This window comes from Micropterus dolomieu, linkage group LG09 (assembly GCF_021292245.1).
Source record: "Micropterus dolomieu isolate WLL.071019.BEF.003 ecotype Adirondacks linkage group LG09, ASM2129224v1, whole genome shotgun sequence".
NCBI lineage: Eukaryota > Metazoa > Chordata > Actinopteri > Centrarchiformes > Centrarchidae > Micropterus > Micropterus dolomieu.
This window is the reverse complement of record NC_060158.1, coordinates 20831103-20849321: the sequence shown is the minus strand read 5'-3', so window position 1 is coordinate 20849321 and position 18219 is coordinate 20831103. Positions and strand designations below refer to the sequence as shown.

General features: G+C 40.7%; 1 protein-coding gene across 3 annotated transcripts in view; it reads right to left on the bottom strand.

Moving 5' to 3' along the window:
- The window catches only part of adgrb2 (adhesion G protein-coupled receptor B2), a 106509-nt gene that overhangs the window by 64449 nt on the left and 23841 nt on the right, over nucleotides 1–18219 (bottom strand). For all 3 annotated transcript variants that reach the window (XM_046057869.1, XM_046057870.1, XM_046057871.1), the window contains 4 exons: nucleotides 17797–17943; nucleotides 13016–13103; nucleotides 11971–12073; nucleotides 7950–7993 (listed from right to left, as the gene is read on the bottom strand). In XM_046057869.1, the coding sequence (XP_045913825.1) occupies nucleotides 7950–7993; nucleotides 11971–12073; nucleotides 13016–13103; nucleotides 17797–17943 (382 nt within the window). The remainder of the gene's footprint in view (nucleotides 1–7949; nucleotides 7994–11970; nucleotides 12074–13015; nucleotides 13104–17796; nucleotides 17944–18219) is intronic.

The following is an 18219-nucleotide window of genomic DNA, read 5'->3' as shown; positions in this document are numbered from 1 at the left end:
ACTAATCACTACAAATGCCCAACATCATCTTCGGAGAGACAATGCCCAACGGGGACAGCATCAAAGGGTTCTAACGGCTATTCCTGGCCATACAGTGAGATACAGTGCCCCATTCTACATCCACTGGTCACATGATGACACAATCAAGGATAATGCATGAAGTATAAAAAAAAACAAAAAAAACAAAGACTAACCTCAAAAAGAAAAAACAATCTAACCTGCTTTACATAACCTCATCACCCAAACTAAAAAGTTCAAGCAGCCCACACTTATCCATGAAGTCCAGCAGCAGAATGAAATCATATTGACTCAAACTTGTATGTAAGGCTACTTAGAACTGATCTTAACATGTAAAAGCTACTTAAAGCCATCAAAAGTACCTTGGAGCCGACTGTCCTCAACAAGAACCCGAGCATTATGCCCTCAGAATCAAAGCTACAATGTTAACGCGCTCTCTAAGGACTGTTGTGATAGCTGGGGAAATAAGCTGAGAGCCTGTCCACGTCTGTAACGCCCAACGGAGGCAAAGCCCACATAAGCCCTACTGGCCGACTCCCTCTTGCCACACCGACTCGCTGTTTGACACAGTCTTGATCCCTTCTGCTCCGTCAGATGGAAAAGTGGAGCAAGCCCTATCAGCCCTCCACACCCTCCTCTCTGTGGCTTCACTGTTAAGTGTGTTAGTGTGTGTGTGTGCTGTGTAAGTGTATGTCTGTGATGACGGGGAGAGATGAGGAAATATTCTAAAGTGGATATTTTGTCTTGTGGTAAATGTATAAAGAGCATTTCAAATCTCTGACTGGGTGAAAGAAAACTCAACCAACAATTCCTCACAATTCTGTGACAGAGTTATCCGCTGACAAAATGTGTATTTGAGCACATCTGTTGGTTGTTTTAATAAGACTTTCAAAGATGTTCAGAAGCTGCCTCGAAACAGGCAGTGAAAAAAGCAGAATAAGGCAGATCATTTGTGTAATGTGCCTGTGATAGGCACCGCATTATATGTTACATGCTGTAATATGTTTGGCTATTACCTTAGTAACAGACATAAGCATATGGAGGTCTATTTTAAGACTTGACTTTATGCTGTCTCCTCTGGGATAACACTGTCTGTACAGCATCAAATTCATTGTATTATTCATCTATTTTCAATGGTGAGTTAAATTACATACCTTGTGCCTGCGAGAGGTGAGGTACACCATGGACAGGGCCAACATACATGCCAGTGGTTGAAAGTAACGAAGTACAAACACATTGTTACTGTGATTAACCTTTATGCCCTACTCTGGCATTTCTGTACATTTTTCTCAACAATCTTTTTGATTTGGTGATCATTTTGACTGTTTTAAAGCTTGTGACATGAATTTTTGCAGGAACTCTTCTTTTAGCAAAATGTTTGAATTCCAATGTCTTTTTCTCTCACATGTCAATCATAAAATGTATACTCCCCAAAAAACTGCACATTATACATCATTTTTTATTTTTTTTTGCTTTTTTTCATAAATCACTTTTTTGGTATCTGTATTTTGCTTGAGTATTTTTAGTTGTTGCAACTTTACTTTCACTTTGCTACAGTTCAAAGCCAAATATCGACTTTACTCCGTTACATTCTGCACCAGACCTTGTTACATCGGTATTAGTAGTCTATGCAGTGCACCCGAGGGGAGCAGCACTGAAAAAAAAAAGTAAAACTGATAAAGCTGACTCTGCGTGAATCAACTGAGCCCAGCTGATGCAACACCGGCATACACAGTAACAGTCCAGCGAAGAACCGGCAACGTGAATGTTTGCAACTTTGATGAGAGGATGAAGAGGGACTATCCTTCTAGGCACAAGAAGAGGAAAACTCAATGAGAGTGAAGCGCAGGAACAGCAGTCAGATAAACTTGTGTTCTCTACTCTCCAAGTCTGATGTAGATCACACTTAGCCTAATATGCAGCTGCAGTAAATCTCTCTTTGTCTGTCTGTCCCGCTAGCCAGCTGAGCAGTGCAGCTTGCTCTGTGTGGGACTGTGAGCTGATTTATGAGAGGTGCTGAAGTTAACTTGTGGATTTTTGGTGAGATTGTGAATTGAGAAGTGTTTCAGTTAGTTTTGGTTTTCGCCTCCTTGTCTCATCTTAACATAATTTATTAATTTTAAAACCAGGTACTTTTTTACTTTTACTTGGGTAGGTTTACACAGGATGACTTTTACTTTTACTTGAGGAACATATTTCATGTGGTATCTGTACTTTTATTTAAGTATGAAAATTGAGTACTTCTTCCTCCACTGATACATGCAGACAAGCTGCATTCGTTGCTACTAACGCAAATGCAATCTCGAGCATTTGCGTTAGTAGCTGCATTGTGGGTAACATAGGGGCCAGGCAAATTTGGCTGGCCCCTATGTTACCCAGATTTACATATTGTATGCTTTTCATTCATTTACTTGCTTATTTGTTGTTAGGAAAGTAATATATGGCATTTAAAGGACCATAATGCTGCCAATATGAATGAAAAAAGGTGTCATACACTTGGCTAAGGTCTGAACTTGCCTTGGACTATGCCTTTTTGTAAAATAAATGTGATTACATTTTGGACAGATTTGTGAGCAGAATATGCTTTTGACTCTTTACTTCATTTAAAGTTGAGACCCACTAGTGCCAAAGCTGATAGCAGTGCCAGCTCAGTCTGAGCCCAAAGCAAGCCTCAATCTACCGTGTCAGATTGAGGATGTTACTGCTCCTTGTGCTGCACACCAGGCCATTATTAATCTACGGCAGTGATGGGCGGTGGGGGCAGGGTGGGGTTTCCTGGGTCTTTAACCACTGATCCCTGATCAAGCTGAAAACCACTGGGATTAGAAACAGGATTAAGTGACCCTCAGCCCTTCACAAGCTTACTGACATTCAACCATCTAAAGAGTATATTACACTTATTGCCAGAAGTGGAAAGAGTACAAAAATATTCTACTTAAGTAAAAGAACAATTCCTTTGATGAACTTTTACAGTACAAATACAAAGTACAAATAAAGTTACTGGTATAAAACTCTACTCAAGTAAAAGTAAAAAGTAGCTCATTTAAAAGTTACTTTTTTAACCTAAAATAATCAACATAGCTTATATCAGTGTGAACAGAACAAACAACAGCAACAAACAAAAACATGGTAAAATCCATAATGAAAAATCTACATAGGCCTACTTAACTAAGAAAAATGCTCTCAGACCACAGCCAAGGAGGCAGTTCACTGAGGAGTGATGGTCAAAATCTGTAATTATAACTGTAACTCTGATTGGCATGATATATTAATCACCCGGTTTCAAAGCTGTTTTGCAGCTGCACCATTACTGTGCATGAGACACCTGTTACTGGTGGTTACAGCAGATGCCTTTTAATACCACAGGGCACAGAAGTCTGAGGCAGCTAAACAAACTATTGTTGGGCAGTTAATGGTATTTTCCATAATTATGTGAGCAGTCATGGTCTGACTTTATGCTGCACGTGAAAGTGAAAAGAGTTGGTTACCTGGCTGAGAAGGTGGAGGTGATCGCTTATCTCACTTACAAACTTAATGTGAAGCTGTAGCAGCAGGAAATGTTCAGTTTGCAGTAGCAGTAACTGCTAAATGATAAAGCTGTTGTTCTGTTGCACTTGAAGCCAAAGTGGTTGTGAGTTTTCCCTTGCACATTTTTTTACTCAGTAAGAGATGTGATTGAAAATGTAGTAAAGTACAATAATTTAAGTAAAAGTAAAATTACAGATTTAAAAAACTACAAGTACACAATGAAACTACTCAATTTCAGTAATGTGAGTAATTGTAATTCGTTACTTTCCACCTCTGCTTATCGCTAACTTCTGGGTCTTCTTTTTTAAGCATGCTTTGAAATGAGATTGCTCAGTTGCCCACCTATAACGCATAGCAATTTGAGCTTTTTCATTTGTATAACATTATGTTGCCTCAATACTTACTGGAAATAAAATATGTATGACTGACGGATAAATAAGTAGGAAGTGCAATGTATATTCAATGTATATTCTGCCAGCAAAAAAGGCAGTTTGTTCTGATTGAAAACGCAGCTCTAAAATCAGTGCGGTACATCTAGGAGTGGCACATTTACAATCGAATGGAGCTACAGTAATCTACAATGCAACACACATACAGGGTTCAGCCAGATTCCCTATACCGAGGCAGAGTGAGGGTCAAAGCACGGAGATGTCAGAGGCAAGGTCAACAACCACAAAGCAAAGAGAAGCTGAACACCCATCATCATTTCCCATGGATGAGAGAGAGCGTTAGTGAGTGGCAACAGAAAAATGAAAGAGATACAGTATATATAGATATAGATAACCTAGTGAAGATTAAAGATAGACAAAAATGACAATGTGAAGGATTTTATTTCAGGTCCCTGTATACCTCCAGACATGGTCAGACATTTTTATTCTTAATGGCCTCCTTTGCTTCCACTAACCTGTGCTCCCGGGTTTCGAACCTTGTAAAACTTTTATGAGAGCTAAATGTAACAGTATTTATGCGAGTCGGCAAGGCAAATGAATGAGCGTGGGTTGCGAAGACAGGCACATGGGGGAAGACAGGGAGGGATGGTGCAGAGCAACTATTTGGGTGGGCAGATGGTGCCGACATATGGGCCTGTTAGGGGCAAAATAAATAAATAAACACTCACACATAAATACTGAGATGAACTGTGAGTGCCACAAACTGTTGGCCAACTTAGCCAGCTGAGAGAGAGCGCAAATGGGAAAGAGCTACTGCTGAAATTGCTTGCAGATTTCTAACAAGACCACCACTGCTGAAAAACATGACAATTGTGATGGGGATGACAGAAGGCTTTAGAGATCTGAGCCTCTATGTGATCCCTAATCTCCAAGTAAGTGTGCATAAACTATTTGCGCAAATTATAACAATCAAGTGAGAGATAAGATACACATACAGCATATAATCTGTTTTTTGAATGTGGGTGCACAAAATATAGCCTCCAAATACAGGGCATAAATTGGCAAAGATATTTTTTCCATCTCTGAGCTGAACTTCTTTTTCGCCTGCTGTCTGGTTCAGCTGCTGCCGTGTTTGCCTTCCCTCCGCCTTGCTATCTATACATCCTGCACCTCTTGTCTGCCTCCTGCTCAACCCTCAAAGCCTGTGCCTCAGTTAGGGAGACAGCCAGGTTGAGAGAGGTGATATCCTCCAGCAAACAAACTGCTGCTTTGTACAACATGTTCTCTGCCCATATCAATATCCGCTCCGCTCCAGTCAAGATCCGCTGCCCAGCACAGACAAGCAAATGGAAGATGATTCAAATACCAAAACTGTACAGTCAGTGTACATGTGCACAGGTCTACTTTGGTCCCTGTGCTGGTGTCCTTTTCTTTCCTTCAAACTGTGCATGTACCCATGATGTACATAATGAATACATTTTAAATTCCATATGTGACCATCAGATTCGGCAACAAATTCTTGTAAGTTGTCTGAGCTTCACAGACGTACACCCCCTCCTAACAGCTTCTGTGCACCCAAATGTCTAGTTGTGATGATAAAGCTGTTGACACTGCAACGGTCAAGTCCATTCAAGTACATTAGCTCAAACTGTAAACAACCCATGGAGATCACAAATAGCCTAACCTTGTCAATTTAGGAGAGCAGACAATGCTCAATGTTGCTCCTGACAGCTACAGTTATTACAACTTCAACATTGTTGTTTGGTTGATGCCAGTTTCTGGCTACATTCAAACCTTGCATTTAAGGAATCAACATAGGTCATTGTTAGTGTGTGTGTGTGTGTGAACAATTCTAAGCGTCTGTGTGAGTGTATCTCTACAAAACTTTTAAATGGAGCGACGCCTGGGAGCTAGTTCAGGCAGTCAACTCGAGCCGCACGGCTTTATGCTCACACGTGACATGCCTCACTCTCCACAATCATCTACCAAACAAACACTCCCAATTTTAGCGGTCTCTTTAAGCTGCAACACTTCCCATCTCGCCCTCTGCCCTGTAAATGTCCTGCATCAGTATTGCTGCCTGTTCTTTAAGCCCCACCACCACCACAGCACCCACCTGCAGGCTCCGGCTATGGGGTTTAACATATTTCCTCATCACTCCCCAATATCTCTATGCAAACATATCTGCGGGGAGAGATGAGGTTGGGGCCTAGACGCCAAACTCTAACTATGTTCCACTGCTGTGATAAACATTTCAAACGTGAGTTGTCTGACTGAGCTAATCCCTGGGTAAACACATTTGGACCTTCTCCACATTCCTCCCAGTTTGAGTACGTTTGGTTGATAGACATTGCAGCTGCCATGCCACTTTGTATTCTGTTTGCGTATCTGCCCTCGTAATGACTGCAAATTTAATTTTGATTGCAGCTGTAATCTGCCGGCTAGTTAATTGACATTGCAGAGCTTTGTTCCTCTCCTACCTTGATTGAGAGGGGTAGTTTGATAAGTTGCAATGTCGTATCCTCTCTGTGTGAACCCGCAGTTCCATTGGGCGCTTTGGTCACTGGAGAGTACTCCTCTAGAACTGGATAACTAATTAGGGGGAAGCGGAGCTGACCAGAATTTTTCTTTCATCCATCTTGTTGTCACAGTAGACTGGGAGGTCTACTCTGGTGGCCCCATGACACATTCAGTTCTTATAAAAGACATTTGCTCTGTTGAAAATTAATTTCTCAAATCTGTCTATTGACACTTATGTTCATATAAAACTAATCTATATTAGCAAATATATTTTGCAGGAAAAGTTGTCCCTAGTTGCGTATCATGCAGGCTTCATCACAAGTTGAAGCCTGTCATGGAGAAGTCCTACAACGCTCAGGATCAAAATCAATAACATCTACACTTCCATGATAACTGAACACATTTTTGAGCAAATTTCATCTGCAGAGAAGACCATGTGATACAATGAAAAGCTCCAGAACAAGTAAGTAGCTCTGGAATGGAGATTGCTTTGTCAGCTGCTGTTTCCAAGACCAAGAATGAACTGACAAGCATTAAATTGACAAAAAAAGTCACTTTTATTGAATGCAACTGTAAAACATTATATCTAAGTTTTACGCTGTAGGTATCTGTAAATCGCCCACAGTCGATATATTTGCTGTCCCAACAGTATCATTTCCTAGCAACATTTGTATGGTAATATTTGTCAATGTTGAATTCACTGTCAGAGGTTAGTGTAATAAGCAGTGTGCGCTACACCTGTAGTTATCTTTTTTTGATCGTTATGGGGCAAAAGAAGCTTTGACATTACATTCTGTAATATTGAACCAAAACAATGATCTTTTCTGGCAGGAGTAGAAGATAAGGGTTGTTCGCTTGTAATTGTGAAAATGTACTGAGACCATGACCTGGAACCAAAGCCTGGTTTAATGGTTCTGAACAAGTTTGACTTTGTTATTGACAAAAAAAGTATGTGGGTTAATGGTCAAAACAGCATGATCAATTGTGCTGGTTTATATTATGTATGTAGTTCAGTAGATGGTCCACTATTCAAAGCCAACGGTATCAAAAAGTCAGTGGCCTACATAGACAAACGAGAGAAAAGCTTTTAGGTAGCTTCAGGTCACTGACTGCATGGAACTGGATCATTCAAGTTTAACCAAATGTCCACAGTGGAATAAAGAATTGCAAGTTAAACCTCTAACATGGTGTGAGTAAAGGTTAGGAGGACTGCAACAAAGGAAAACTTGCTTCACTGAGGCATGCTGAGTGAGTTACTTTTGAATTCTGAGCAACATAGAGAGAATGGTGTTTGTTCTTATTGACTAATTTAATTAACACTAGCACAGGGAACTTCATTAAACAGTTTTCAGTTCATTAATAAAATTAATCTGACATGGCACGAGCACACACAAGATAAACATCAAGAGATGCGCTGACAGACACATGTACTGTATGGACTGTATTGCACACACTCACATGCACACAGTGTCAGAGTCATTTAGAGTAACTTACGGGTTGCCATAGTCCCAGACAACACACTGAGGATCCGATGTACCCTGCAAGATACAAGGGGGAAAGGGGGGGAGAAAGAAAAGCTGTTATTGCCAGTCGAGGGGATGAGTGAGAGGGGGAGGCAGAGAGAAGATAGAATAGCTCGTTGCCAGAGGAGAAAGAGTGATGCTGCATGGGCGATGGAGAGAGGTAAACAGACAATGAAAGAGAAGGATTGAGACAGACGGCGGGAGGGAGGGATGGAGAAAGAGTCATTGTCAGAGGACAGAGGAACGAATAGCTGCTGCTGCTGCAAAAAGAGAGAAGGTGTGTGAGCAATGAATTGAGAGAGTTAAGAGACAAAAAGAAAAGAAAAGCCATTTCATGGACTATAATACACAGCAAGTTGGGGTCATTAACATCCAGTAGTGGAAAAGCATTCAGATTCTTTACTTAAGTACAATCACAGTGGGAAGTAGTAAAGTCAAAGTAAATAACTATGAAGTAGTAAAATTTACTTAAGGGGAACAAGTACTTATTGTGAAGAAATGGCCCTTTCAGAGTGTGGCTAAAGTCAAGCAACGTACTTCATAAATGATGATACTTCCCTTATCTCTGAACATCCTCAAATGCATTCTATTGATTCAAAACATGTTAACACACACACACACACATTTTCTTTATCACACAACCCCTCAGGACGGTGTAAACACCGGTTATTTGCCATCAGCTCGCTCTTAATCCATCGACTCACTGGAGCCAAAAGCCAATCGCCGGGGCTCGAAAGGCAGGTGAATCATCTGGTTATCAAAGCTCAGTCATGTGTGGTGGCGAGGGAAGGCTCCCTATGACTCAATCAGTGAATCAATCAGCGGATCGATGTCTTTAACTGACTCATCCCAACTTGTTCCACCAGTGATCTGTGCATTGTGCCCTTTCAGCCTGCGTGCTTCATTTAGGATTGGATTGCGATTGGTTTTAGGTGAACTTTGTGGGTGTGGATCAGGGATTCTGTTCTTACATTCATTCCTGAATCAAAAGCATTGGAAGTTTGTGTCTTTGAGCTAAAAAAACAACCCCAGTCTGAGAGAAACAACTGGCCATTACACATTATGGGTCCTTCAGAGTAGGACTGGTGTGTTACCACATCAGGTCTCCACATGTCATTCTTCCACTGGGCTGATACAGAGGAAAATGGATCCCTCTCTGTACCATTCTGTTGGTCCTTCCTGAGTCTTGCATTAAGCACTTTGCCTTTGAGCTCCCCCTTATGGTAAAGAGGATTATAGCAGTAATTCCACAGCAACACAGCTCTGTCCATTACAAAAAAAGATCATGTCCACTGTAAGTACACTCACTACAGCTTAAAAAACATTTGTAATAATTGCCTCTTCTTAAGTGAAGAGCAAACTGAATGTTTTCTGAATATCAAATGTGTTTTAAATGAGCAAAAAGAAGAGAAATAGGAGATGCACATTTGAGCCTCCACTATCAGTATTTATCTCTCTAAAGGCAAGGTCACCATCTCTGAACAGTTCATAACTGATCTCCCACAAATCAGTGAGTCCTCGGGTCTCTGCATGGATGGACTAGAGAGGACGGGATGATGCAACATTTATAAACACAGGATCAGAGGCTTGGCGACACAGATTGATGGATGACAGCGCTTTGTTCTGCTTCGTACGCAGACGGCCGCCGTCACCGACATTAGATGCATTAGCATGGCCCGACTCTCTTAGCATTCAACTATCAATCAGCGGGCATCGCGCCTGACTGTACGCCACAGCGGGAGTGACACCCAGTGTACTCCCACAATGTCTGCTTCCTCTTTAGTGCCGATACGTCGCATAATGACAGCGTCTGCTCAACTGATGCCTCTCAAAAGAAGCAACGTGCGTCTGCTTCTAAGAGCCACATTTATGGTAATAATGGCGTCTACCTTAACAGCTCTGACTTCTTTTTCTCTCAAAAGGAACAGCGATTTCCTGCAATGTATTCACAACCACCCCGTGGTAGCCATTTGCTGGTAAAATGGTTCATGCATATTGTGAACATGGTAAGCTAATCACACAAAATGAGCTACTGTAATAGAACAAGACCACACTGGTTCAGGCAGCCTTCAAAGCCTTTCACTTCATGTCAAAGATTGCAGAGTTAGAAAATGAAATGGAGCAACCCGGATGATGCATTTTGACTGATGAAAGCAAACTAGATTACAGTGAAATTACCAGAAAGGCGTATGGCTGGTGTTTGTAAAGCTAACCAGAGCTGCCTTTTATGATTGAAAAGTCTGGACAGCTGGAGGATGGGGTGTGGGGTAACACCTGGCATCTGTTCTACTCTACTCTACTGTAAGAACAAAGAGTGTTCTGGCTTCCTGCTTCTCACTCACCATAAAAGACATGCGACAATCTTTAGATAGAGAGATATTTGTCCATTGAATAAGAAACTACAGCCAGCAGCCAGTTAGCTATATATTTATTTTCCAAAATGTTGAAACAGCTTTAATATTACAATTTTGGTTAGCAATTCTGGATATGTCTAATACCAAGGGCACTGGTTGCATTTCAAATGAAACTAAATTAATGTTATGCTAATCACTTGTATCTTCTGCATTTCAGTTTTGGTTATTTTGCAGAGATGTATTAATGTATCAAAGTAGTACTAATTGTCTACATTAGTTTATTCAATCAAATACTATTCCTCTAGAGTGTAGTTGTGCTGTAGTTGTAATATCCAGTTGGTTTATGTGAAATGTATGATTGAGCATTCCTAGCGCTTGTCCACATGAAGGGACTGAAAGTCAGGATTGATTTTCATCATCTCTTTTAAAATCTCTTGTGAATCTCCAAATGTCAGAAAAGTGCAAGAATAAATAGCTGGAGTAGACCTTTAAGCAGAATGAAAATGCAATCAGAAACACCGGTCTAAGGTATGCATATGTGCATTTGCCCTCCAAACACTGTCCTGTCCTGTACTGTGCGCAGGAGAAGTGTCTCTGGTTAGTAGTCCAGAGCAGCACGCTAGGATCAGCATTAAGACATCATCCTCTAGACATAGGCTGTGCAACCTGCAGTGCCCCTGCTTTCCCAAAAGTGTTAAAAGGTGGAATAATAGGAAGATAAAAGACAGAGGTATATAAAGGAAATGCCATAATTAAGTAATGAATCACTGGTTTAAAGCAGGGAAATGAAGTGGCAGTAGATGGAGAATGAATACAAAGTCTTTGTAATGAAACACTGTGCTACATTTTGACCCTCTGGTCCTGGTTGGCACAAAAAGAGGCTGATTTCATTGGAAGATTTTAGTATGTGTCTGTATACTATATGTATGTGTGTGTGTGTGTTTGTGTTGTCTAGAGACTATTAAATATTCATCATTATTTTTCAAAACTGTGCCCACCTTTGCACACAAGAATGGCTAATGAAACCCCCATCTTATTGAGGTTGATAAGAGTGCCTCTCATTAAACTTGCACTTAGTCCTTTCCACTGAAGACACCCCACGAGTCGTTTATAATAACACACTCCACTGTAATATAAACTCAATAGGTACCAGGAGACACTGCGATATAAGGAAGTCAAAAAGGTCTGCATCTATTCTGGCAATTCAGCGAGCACTATGGCACTTTATAGCATGCAGCACTTTCGCTTTCATCTGAACTCAGGAATCATGGGTCAGCTGGGAGGGGGAAAAAATCCTTTAAAGTCTTAAACAAATTTATTTTCTCGGCCAAAGCTTTGCTCAATATACAAGTATATTAAAAAAATGCAAACCCTTGCATTGGAAAGTGCCTCATATGGAATAATTAACATTTTTGTTGCAACACTCTTTGATGAAGCTAGGAAACTAAGTGTTACACACTCAGTTGAACTAAATCCTATGGTTGGGAAAGTTTAGATAATGGGAATGAAAAAGTAATGTTCTCTACTGTTGAAATGATCTAAACCAATCGGCAGTGTTTTGTATTGCATTGCAACACATGAAAACAGTTCGGCTCTAATATCTGGGGGAAATGAGAGTTAAATAAAAAAACAACTTACATTGATAAGTGGAGACAGCTCCACCACCACCATGGGCTCGCTGGGTTGCGGTTCTGGCCGTACTGTCACTGTCAGGATCTTGGAGTTGATCACTGCAGGGGGTCTGCAAAGACACGCACAATCATACACACACACACACACACACATACACACACACACACAAGAGAGCCAGAAGAAGTAAGTAAGAATTTTACTGCACATTAAAGTTTGGCTTATATTGTCTCTCTGTTTTGTGTAATGATGAGAAAGAAAAGTGGAATATACTGGTGAGTTGCTTTCTTCTGCTGTTTGTCATACACACAGACACATGCATACATCCAAACACGCCCAGAAACAGACATACACACCCAATGCTCTGCCGTGCTTTTGATGGTTTTTCGGTGTGCTTGCAAAAATAAATACATAAAAAAACATAAATAAAAATGAGAAAGGGAGAAAGCCAGAGCTGGCGCCTAAGTTAAAACAGAACACTGGCCCGATTAGCATTCAGTAGAGCTACAGGGAGAAAAGGGTTTTAACAGATCCAGCTCATCTACAACTAAGAGCACTGACCTGAATAAAAGGGCCCAGGGCCAGCACCATATCACAGTGGCCTTTTGACAACCCCCTGATGTCTCTTAACTTCTATTGTTGCAAGTTTTACGCAAGTTTCAGGACCCATTAGACCCTCACCCATTCGAAGCCCACAGCACACTTCACAATGACAACGCAAAAGAAAGGGGAAAACATCTAGGGAAATGTTCTGATAACTAAGCAGACACAAGAAGAGAAAAGAACCAGTAGAGACACTATAAGACCAACAAAGACGGAATTAGATAGAGAGAAGACACAAAACAAGAAAGGGCACAGGAATAGAAAGGTAGTGGGAATGGAAACTAAGAAAAAAAAGCGAATACAAGGGAGATGACATGTTGTCAGAGTAAGTATTGGGGAAAAAAGAGATGCGGAAAGGTAAAAGAAAGGACAGGGAACAGAGTAGAGGGTGAGCTATAGTTCAGTAGCTTGAAAATGTAAGACCAATTAGTGGATCACATGAAGAACTCACTTTGGTGCAGGTAGGATGACGCCCAACGTCCTGTACAATATGGCTCCGATGACATAGTACATGGTTGTCAGTGATTCTGCCTCTGTCTCTGAAACACACACAATTTTGCAACAGGTCAGCCCAAATACATGCCATGGTTTGCCTAAAACACTTCACAAATCAAACATGAAGCCATCTATCCTTCATTTCATTTATTTTGTATGCCCCATATTTTTGGACAAAAAGTACTGCTGAAGACGTCCAGAAACCTATTCATATTTACCATTTAAAAAAAAACAAAAAAACAACAACAACAAAAAAAGACTTGAGAAAGTCTTGCGGCTGATAAATGGGTCATTGTAGCAAATATGGTGGTATGTTGAGGGGAAGGGTATTTAAAAGAAATTTAAGATTTAAAAACCCAAATTTCTCAATACAATATTGAGCCTGCTAATCTGACATTTAAATTAAAGACTGGAGTGTTATGTGTGATTGATTTGAGCTAACCTGCACTGATCACTGAGTAATTAGATTTAAATGAACTAAAAGCAAACATCTATTTGTTCGTGAAACAATTAAGCACCTATTTTACCTGTTTCATCAACTTGCAATTTCACCTTAATTTATATTTATTCTTCAGCTGTTGCTGACAAATGCTCAGTTGACTACATGAAAAAGTTAATTGCAGCACCAGAAGCCTGATTTGACAGCTAAACGATTATTTCAATAAAGTCAAAGTGTCCACATCATCTTTACACAATGTCCCTCTCTTCAATTTTCTCTCTTTTTCCCTCCTTTCAAATCCCCTTTCTTCCCTTCTCGCCCCTCTCATCCTCCTCCTCTGTTGTTGTTGCCACTCTCCAACCCACTCTTCAACTTTCCCACAATTCTCAGCAGTCTTTTATAGCCCCTTGCCTTCCATCACTCCTTTCTGTGTTCTTTCACCAAAAAGAGCAGGGTTTCCCAAGGAGACGGACATTGTGTCCCTCTGTAAATGTCACTTTGTCTCAAGTGATGGAGGCGGAAGGAAGCAGAGAGGAAAAGTAAGAGGGGAAGAGTTCATGTTGAGAGATGCCACTCCCTACTTTGCCCTTTTAGGCTGAGAAGAAATGGAGGACTATCTGCACAGAGACAGAAACAGGAGGAGACAGAGGGGGCTGATGGTATCAGACGTATTGGGTGACTCATCCAAAATCTGTCTCTCTGCCTGTGGCCTAAGAGGTAATACTCAGGAAGAGAGGTAGCTATGCAAGACAGATGAGGAAAGAAAGAGGAAGAGACAAAAAGATCTCGGCAGTGGGGGGAAAAAAGCCATTGTGAGACTGTGAGGAGGCAAAAAAACAGATCAAAGTCAGCATGAGAAAGTCTGTGAGTGTGATGGATCCTAATTGGACAGTGTCTGCAAAGGCATGCAAATGAGAAAGTCAGTGTATTGTGGGTAAATGGTAAATCAGTGTGTGAGGGGGTGGCACTCCTACGCTTGAGGATGATTAATACCACAAAAGCACTCAATCACAAAACTCTAATTTCCCATGAACAGACTTTTCGTCAGTCTTCGCTTGCTGAACATCTAAATGATTGGTGGTCAGCTGTAATCCACCAGTCACCAGCTGTGAACTTTAATGTGCCATTTGTCAGGGAAAGTTATGTTTGGATTTTTGAGGCTATAATTTATGGTTTTAATCAAAGATCAAAAGCTCCATCCATATTACTCTCTTCATTCCTTCTTGGTTAGTACACAGCACTGAAAATGTTAAGAAGTTAAAGTACTGTAGAATAGCTTTGCTTTTGCCCAGTTGAAGTGACTGACAGGCTAATGTGCTCAAGCTCAGAAACATTAATTGACTGCTGTGCAACCTTTTTAGAGTCAGTGATTTTTATTATTAGCACTAAATTGTCCTATATAACTTTTAATTTATAACATTATAACATTTTAATTCTAAACTGGTCAAGCTGTTTATTCCTGGAGAATTAGCCAATTTGAGAAAATGTCTTATGTATTTGTTTACTTTTTTGCCAAGAGGAAAATGAGAGGATCACTAGCACTTGTCTGTGTGTTACGTGTGGAGCTGGAGCTAGGAGGTTATTAGCTTAGTTTAGCTAGATGGGAAGCAGGGATAAATTGCCAGGCTCTGTCCAAAGTTAAAAAAACACGCCTACCAACACGTCCAAAGCTAACTTATTAACACACTGTAGCTACTGTAGAACTGACTTCTTGACGTCATGTCTTGTCAGTTTGAGGCTGCCAAATTCCAAATAGTCATTCTTACAGTTCTTTTTGTATATAGATAAACAAATGAGATACCGTACGAGTGTATGAGTTATTAGCTCCTCCTGCCTCCAGTTTTTAAGCTAAGCAAGGCTATTCATCTCCTGGTCGAAGCTCCGTACTTAATGCACAGACATCAGTGAACAAGGTAATTTATTAATCACTATGCAACACAAGGTTGTAGAATGAAATTAAAGTTTTTAGTCCCATCATGCTACACATATAGAACATAATAACAGATAATTCCACTCTATTGGCTTGGCATGTATGTATGTTCCTCCTTTTGTTAAACCAATTAAAAAAGAATAACCAAAAAGAACATGTTTATTTTCAATATAGGCCTATACATTTATTTATACACATGATGAGAGTGGTATCAATATTCTCATCTCACACTCATCAAAAGAACGAATTGGCTTATTTATTTTATCTCACCCCAAAATCGTCAAATTTTCAGCTTACTGGTGATTTTTTGAAACTCACCACAGTTACAGTTAAAACTGGATATAAGGAAGTCTCACACTATAAGAGAGAAGAGCTCATTTGGTTGGTGTCTTGCTTGAGTAATATTTAAAAGTTAATGGTACATTATACCAAATGCACGTATCAGCAATGGTGTATTTGAAACATGAAGTCATTGCTGGCTTGTATTTTTGGATGTATGTGTGCGCGCATGGCTGCAAGACAGAGTGAGTGCCTGCATGTGTGTTTGCGAGAGAAAGTGAGAGACAGTGGCGGAAGAGAGGGAGTTTGTCACCTCGAAAATCAGTGAAGAACGGCCCCCAGCCTCTGCCCAGTGAAGCGATTCATGAACCTATCAATTGGCTGTGTGTATGTGCAACTGTGTGTGCACATGCACTCACAAAGATGCCAATGAGCCTTTATGAGCATGTTTAAGCTATCCATCTGAGATAGGCTTTCATTATGGGGTAAATGAACCAACCAAACTGATAGCAATCAACTGAAGACCTCAACTCATGGATTGCCAATGGGAAGAGGCAGGGTTCCCACAGGGGCAAAGAGTACTAACAATGTCCAAACTCATAAGGCTATATGCAGTTTGGATGAAACAATTTTCTAAATAGCATATGCTTATGTCATGTGCTGAATATGATGCAGCTGGTCACTTTTATTGCACTGCAAGCACCGCAAGAGACAAAACATTCACCACCACAAACTATGAGGACAATGGACTAAAAAAGCAAGATGGAGGATAAAAACATAAAAGCAGGAAAGTAAAACAGGCAGGCCTAATGAACGGAGGATAAGAAAGAAGACAACATTGCATTAAAAAAGCTCTAGCTATCACCCTTTTGTCTTCAGTTGCAGTCACCCTTTAAGATATAGGAATCTGCTGTTCCATAAAATCTGGAAAAACAGTTTGAGCAAAACAACTCTCACTCATATTACACTGTGCATAATAAAGAGACAGAGAGGGTAGGTGAGTTGAGGGGAGGTGCCCTGAGGTTAGCCTTCATGATGTCTTGAACGTCAGTCAAAGAGTCTGTGTCATCAGCGCGAGTCAGAGAGGTCAGAGACAGCTCTGCTCTCTCGGACCGCAGCTTCTCTGAACTCTAATTTGGGCAGGGGACAGGGTGCCAGACAGGAAGTCTGGTAGTGTAATTTCCTGTGGGATGTGACCTTTGCCTCCGTTGGTAGTGGATCGCATCTGCCACAGTTATTCTCTTATCTAATATAAACTGCTTTCTTCCCACTCTTTTAAGTCCCTTGTTTCCCCTTTACAACTTGAGCTCCTATGTCTTCTTTGTCATCATATTCTCCTCCACCTTTGTGTCTTGCTGTGCATTTGGACAATCATTTTGCTTGTTTTTTGGCCTTACTTGAAATGGGGACATGGGGGAAAACAAATTCACAACAGTTAACTTTCTTGTATCACTAAAAGCGGAGAGACATCTTTCAAAATTGCTTGAGGATGTGATGTTCTCAAGAGCATGTGGCACACTTCTTCACAGATGAAAGACCTGCATCTTCTTGAGAGGCCCTCCTGGGCCTCTTTACAGTCCAAATCCCTCTCAGCATTACCCTCTGACGTCCTTGAAAAGCCTTCAATCTGCTTCCACAAGACACATCTCTGAATTTGTGAATTCACACTGGGATAACTTTTTGGTCTGACCTTGGCTGAAAGAGAGGGTTGAGTGGGGTGAGATCAGGTCCTTGTGTTTCTAATATTCAAGACCGAGAGTGAGGATAACAACTAAAACAGATCCATATCGCGGTTGTGAGCTTAGTCCTCAAACCTGACCTAAGAGAGAGTTCTGGAACTGCTGTTTTGTTCTAAAGATAATCAGCCTCATGTTGGTACTGAGGGTGAGAACATTTTTTGTGTGTTGATTCTTCCAACTATCATTATTGTATCCAGAAAAACCCTTGAAACAAGGGTCTTGCTTGGTCTTGCGTTTAATCTTCAGTGCATGGGATGACCGTCCAACAGACTGAGTGGTACCAAAAAGCCCAAAATTGTGACAAACCCTGGACAGTGGGCAGTGGGCAGTATCTGTCTTAGGTCTCCTACCTTCAGTCTGGATGGTGAAGACCTCTTTAGGGATGTAGAGCTTGTCCTCTGCTGTTCTGGCCCAGTCCTTCATCCCTCTCCGGCCCTTCATGGGGAAGTTTATATCACTGGAAACTGCTGACACCGGCTCTCGCTGGATGGTTATCACTGCACAAACAAGAGATACCAAAAAACATTTAAAACTCACTGCAGTGCAAAATTGGGGCTTAAACTAAGAAAACTGCTGAAGATAAGGTGAGCAAAACCCGATGAAAACAGTGCAACAAATGCCCATCTAAAAAAAGTCATAAATTCATTTTAAAGACATCTTAAAAAAACAAGATTTTTTTTTTTTAAATGAATCTCAGCACCATGATAAATCACAAGTTCATCTACATAAGTGAATGTCTTTGAACATTGAGATTGGTTTATAGTTATTTTGTA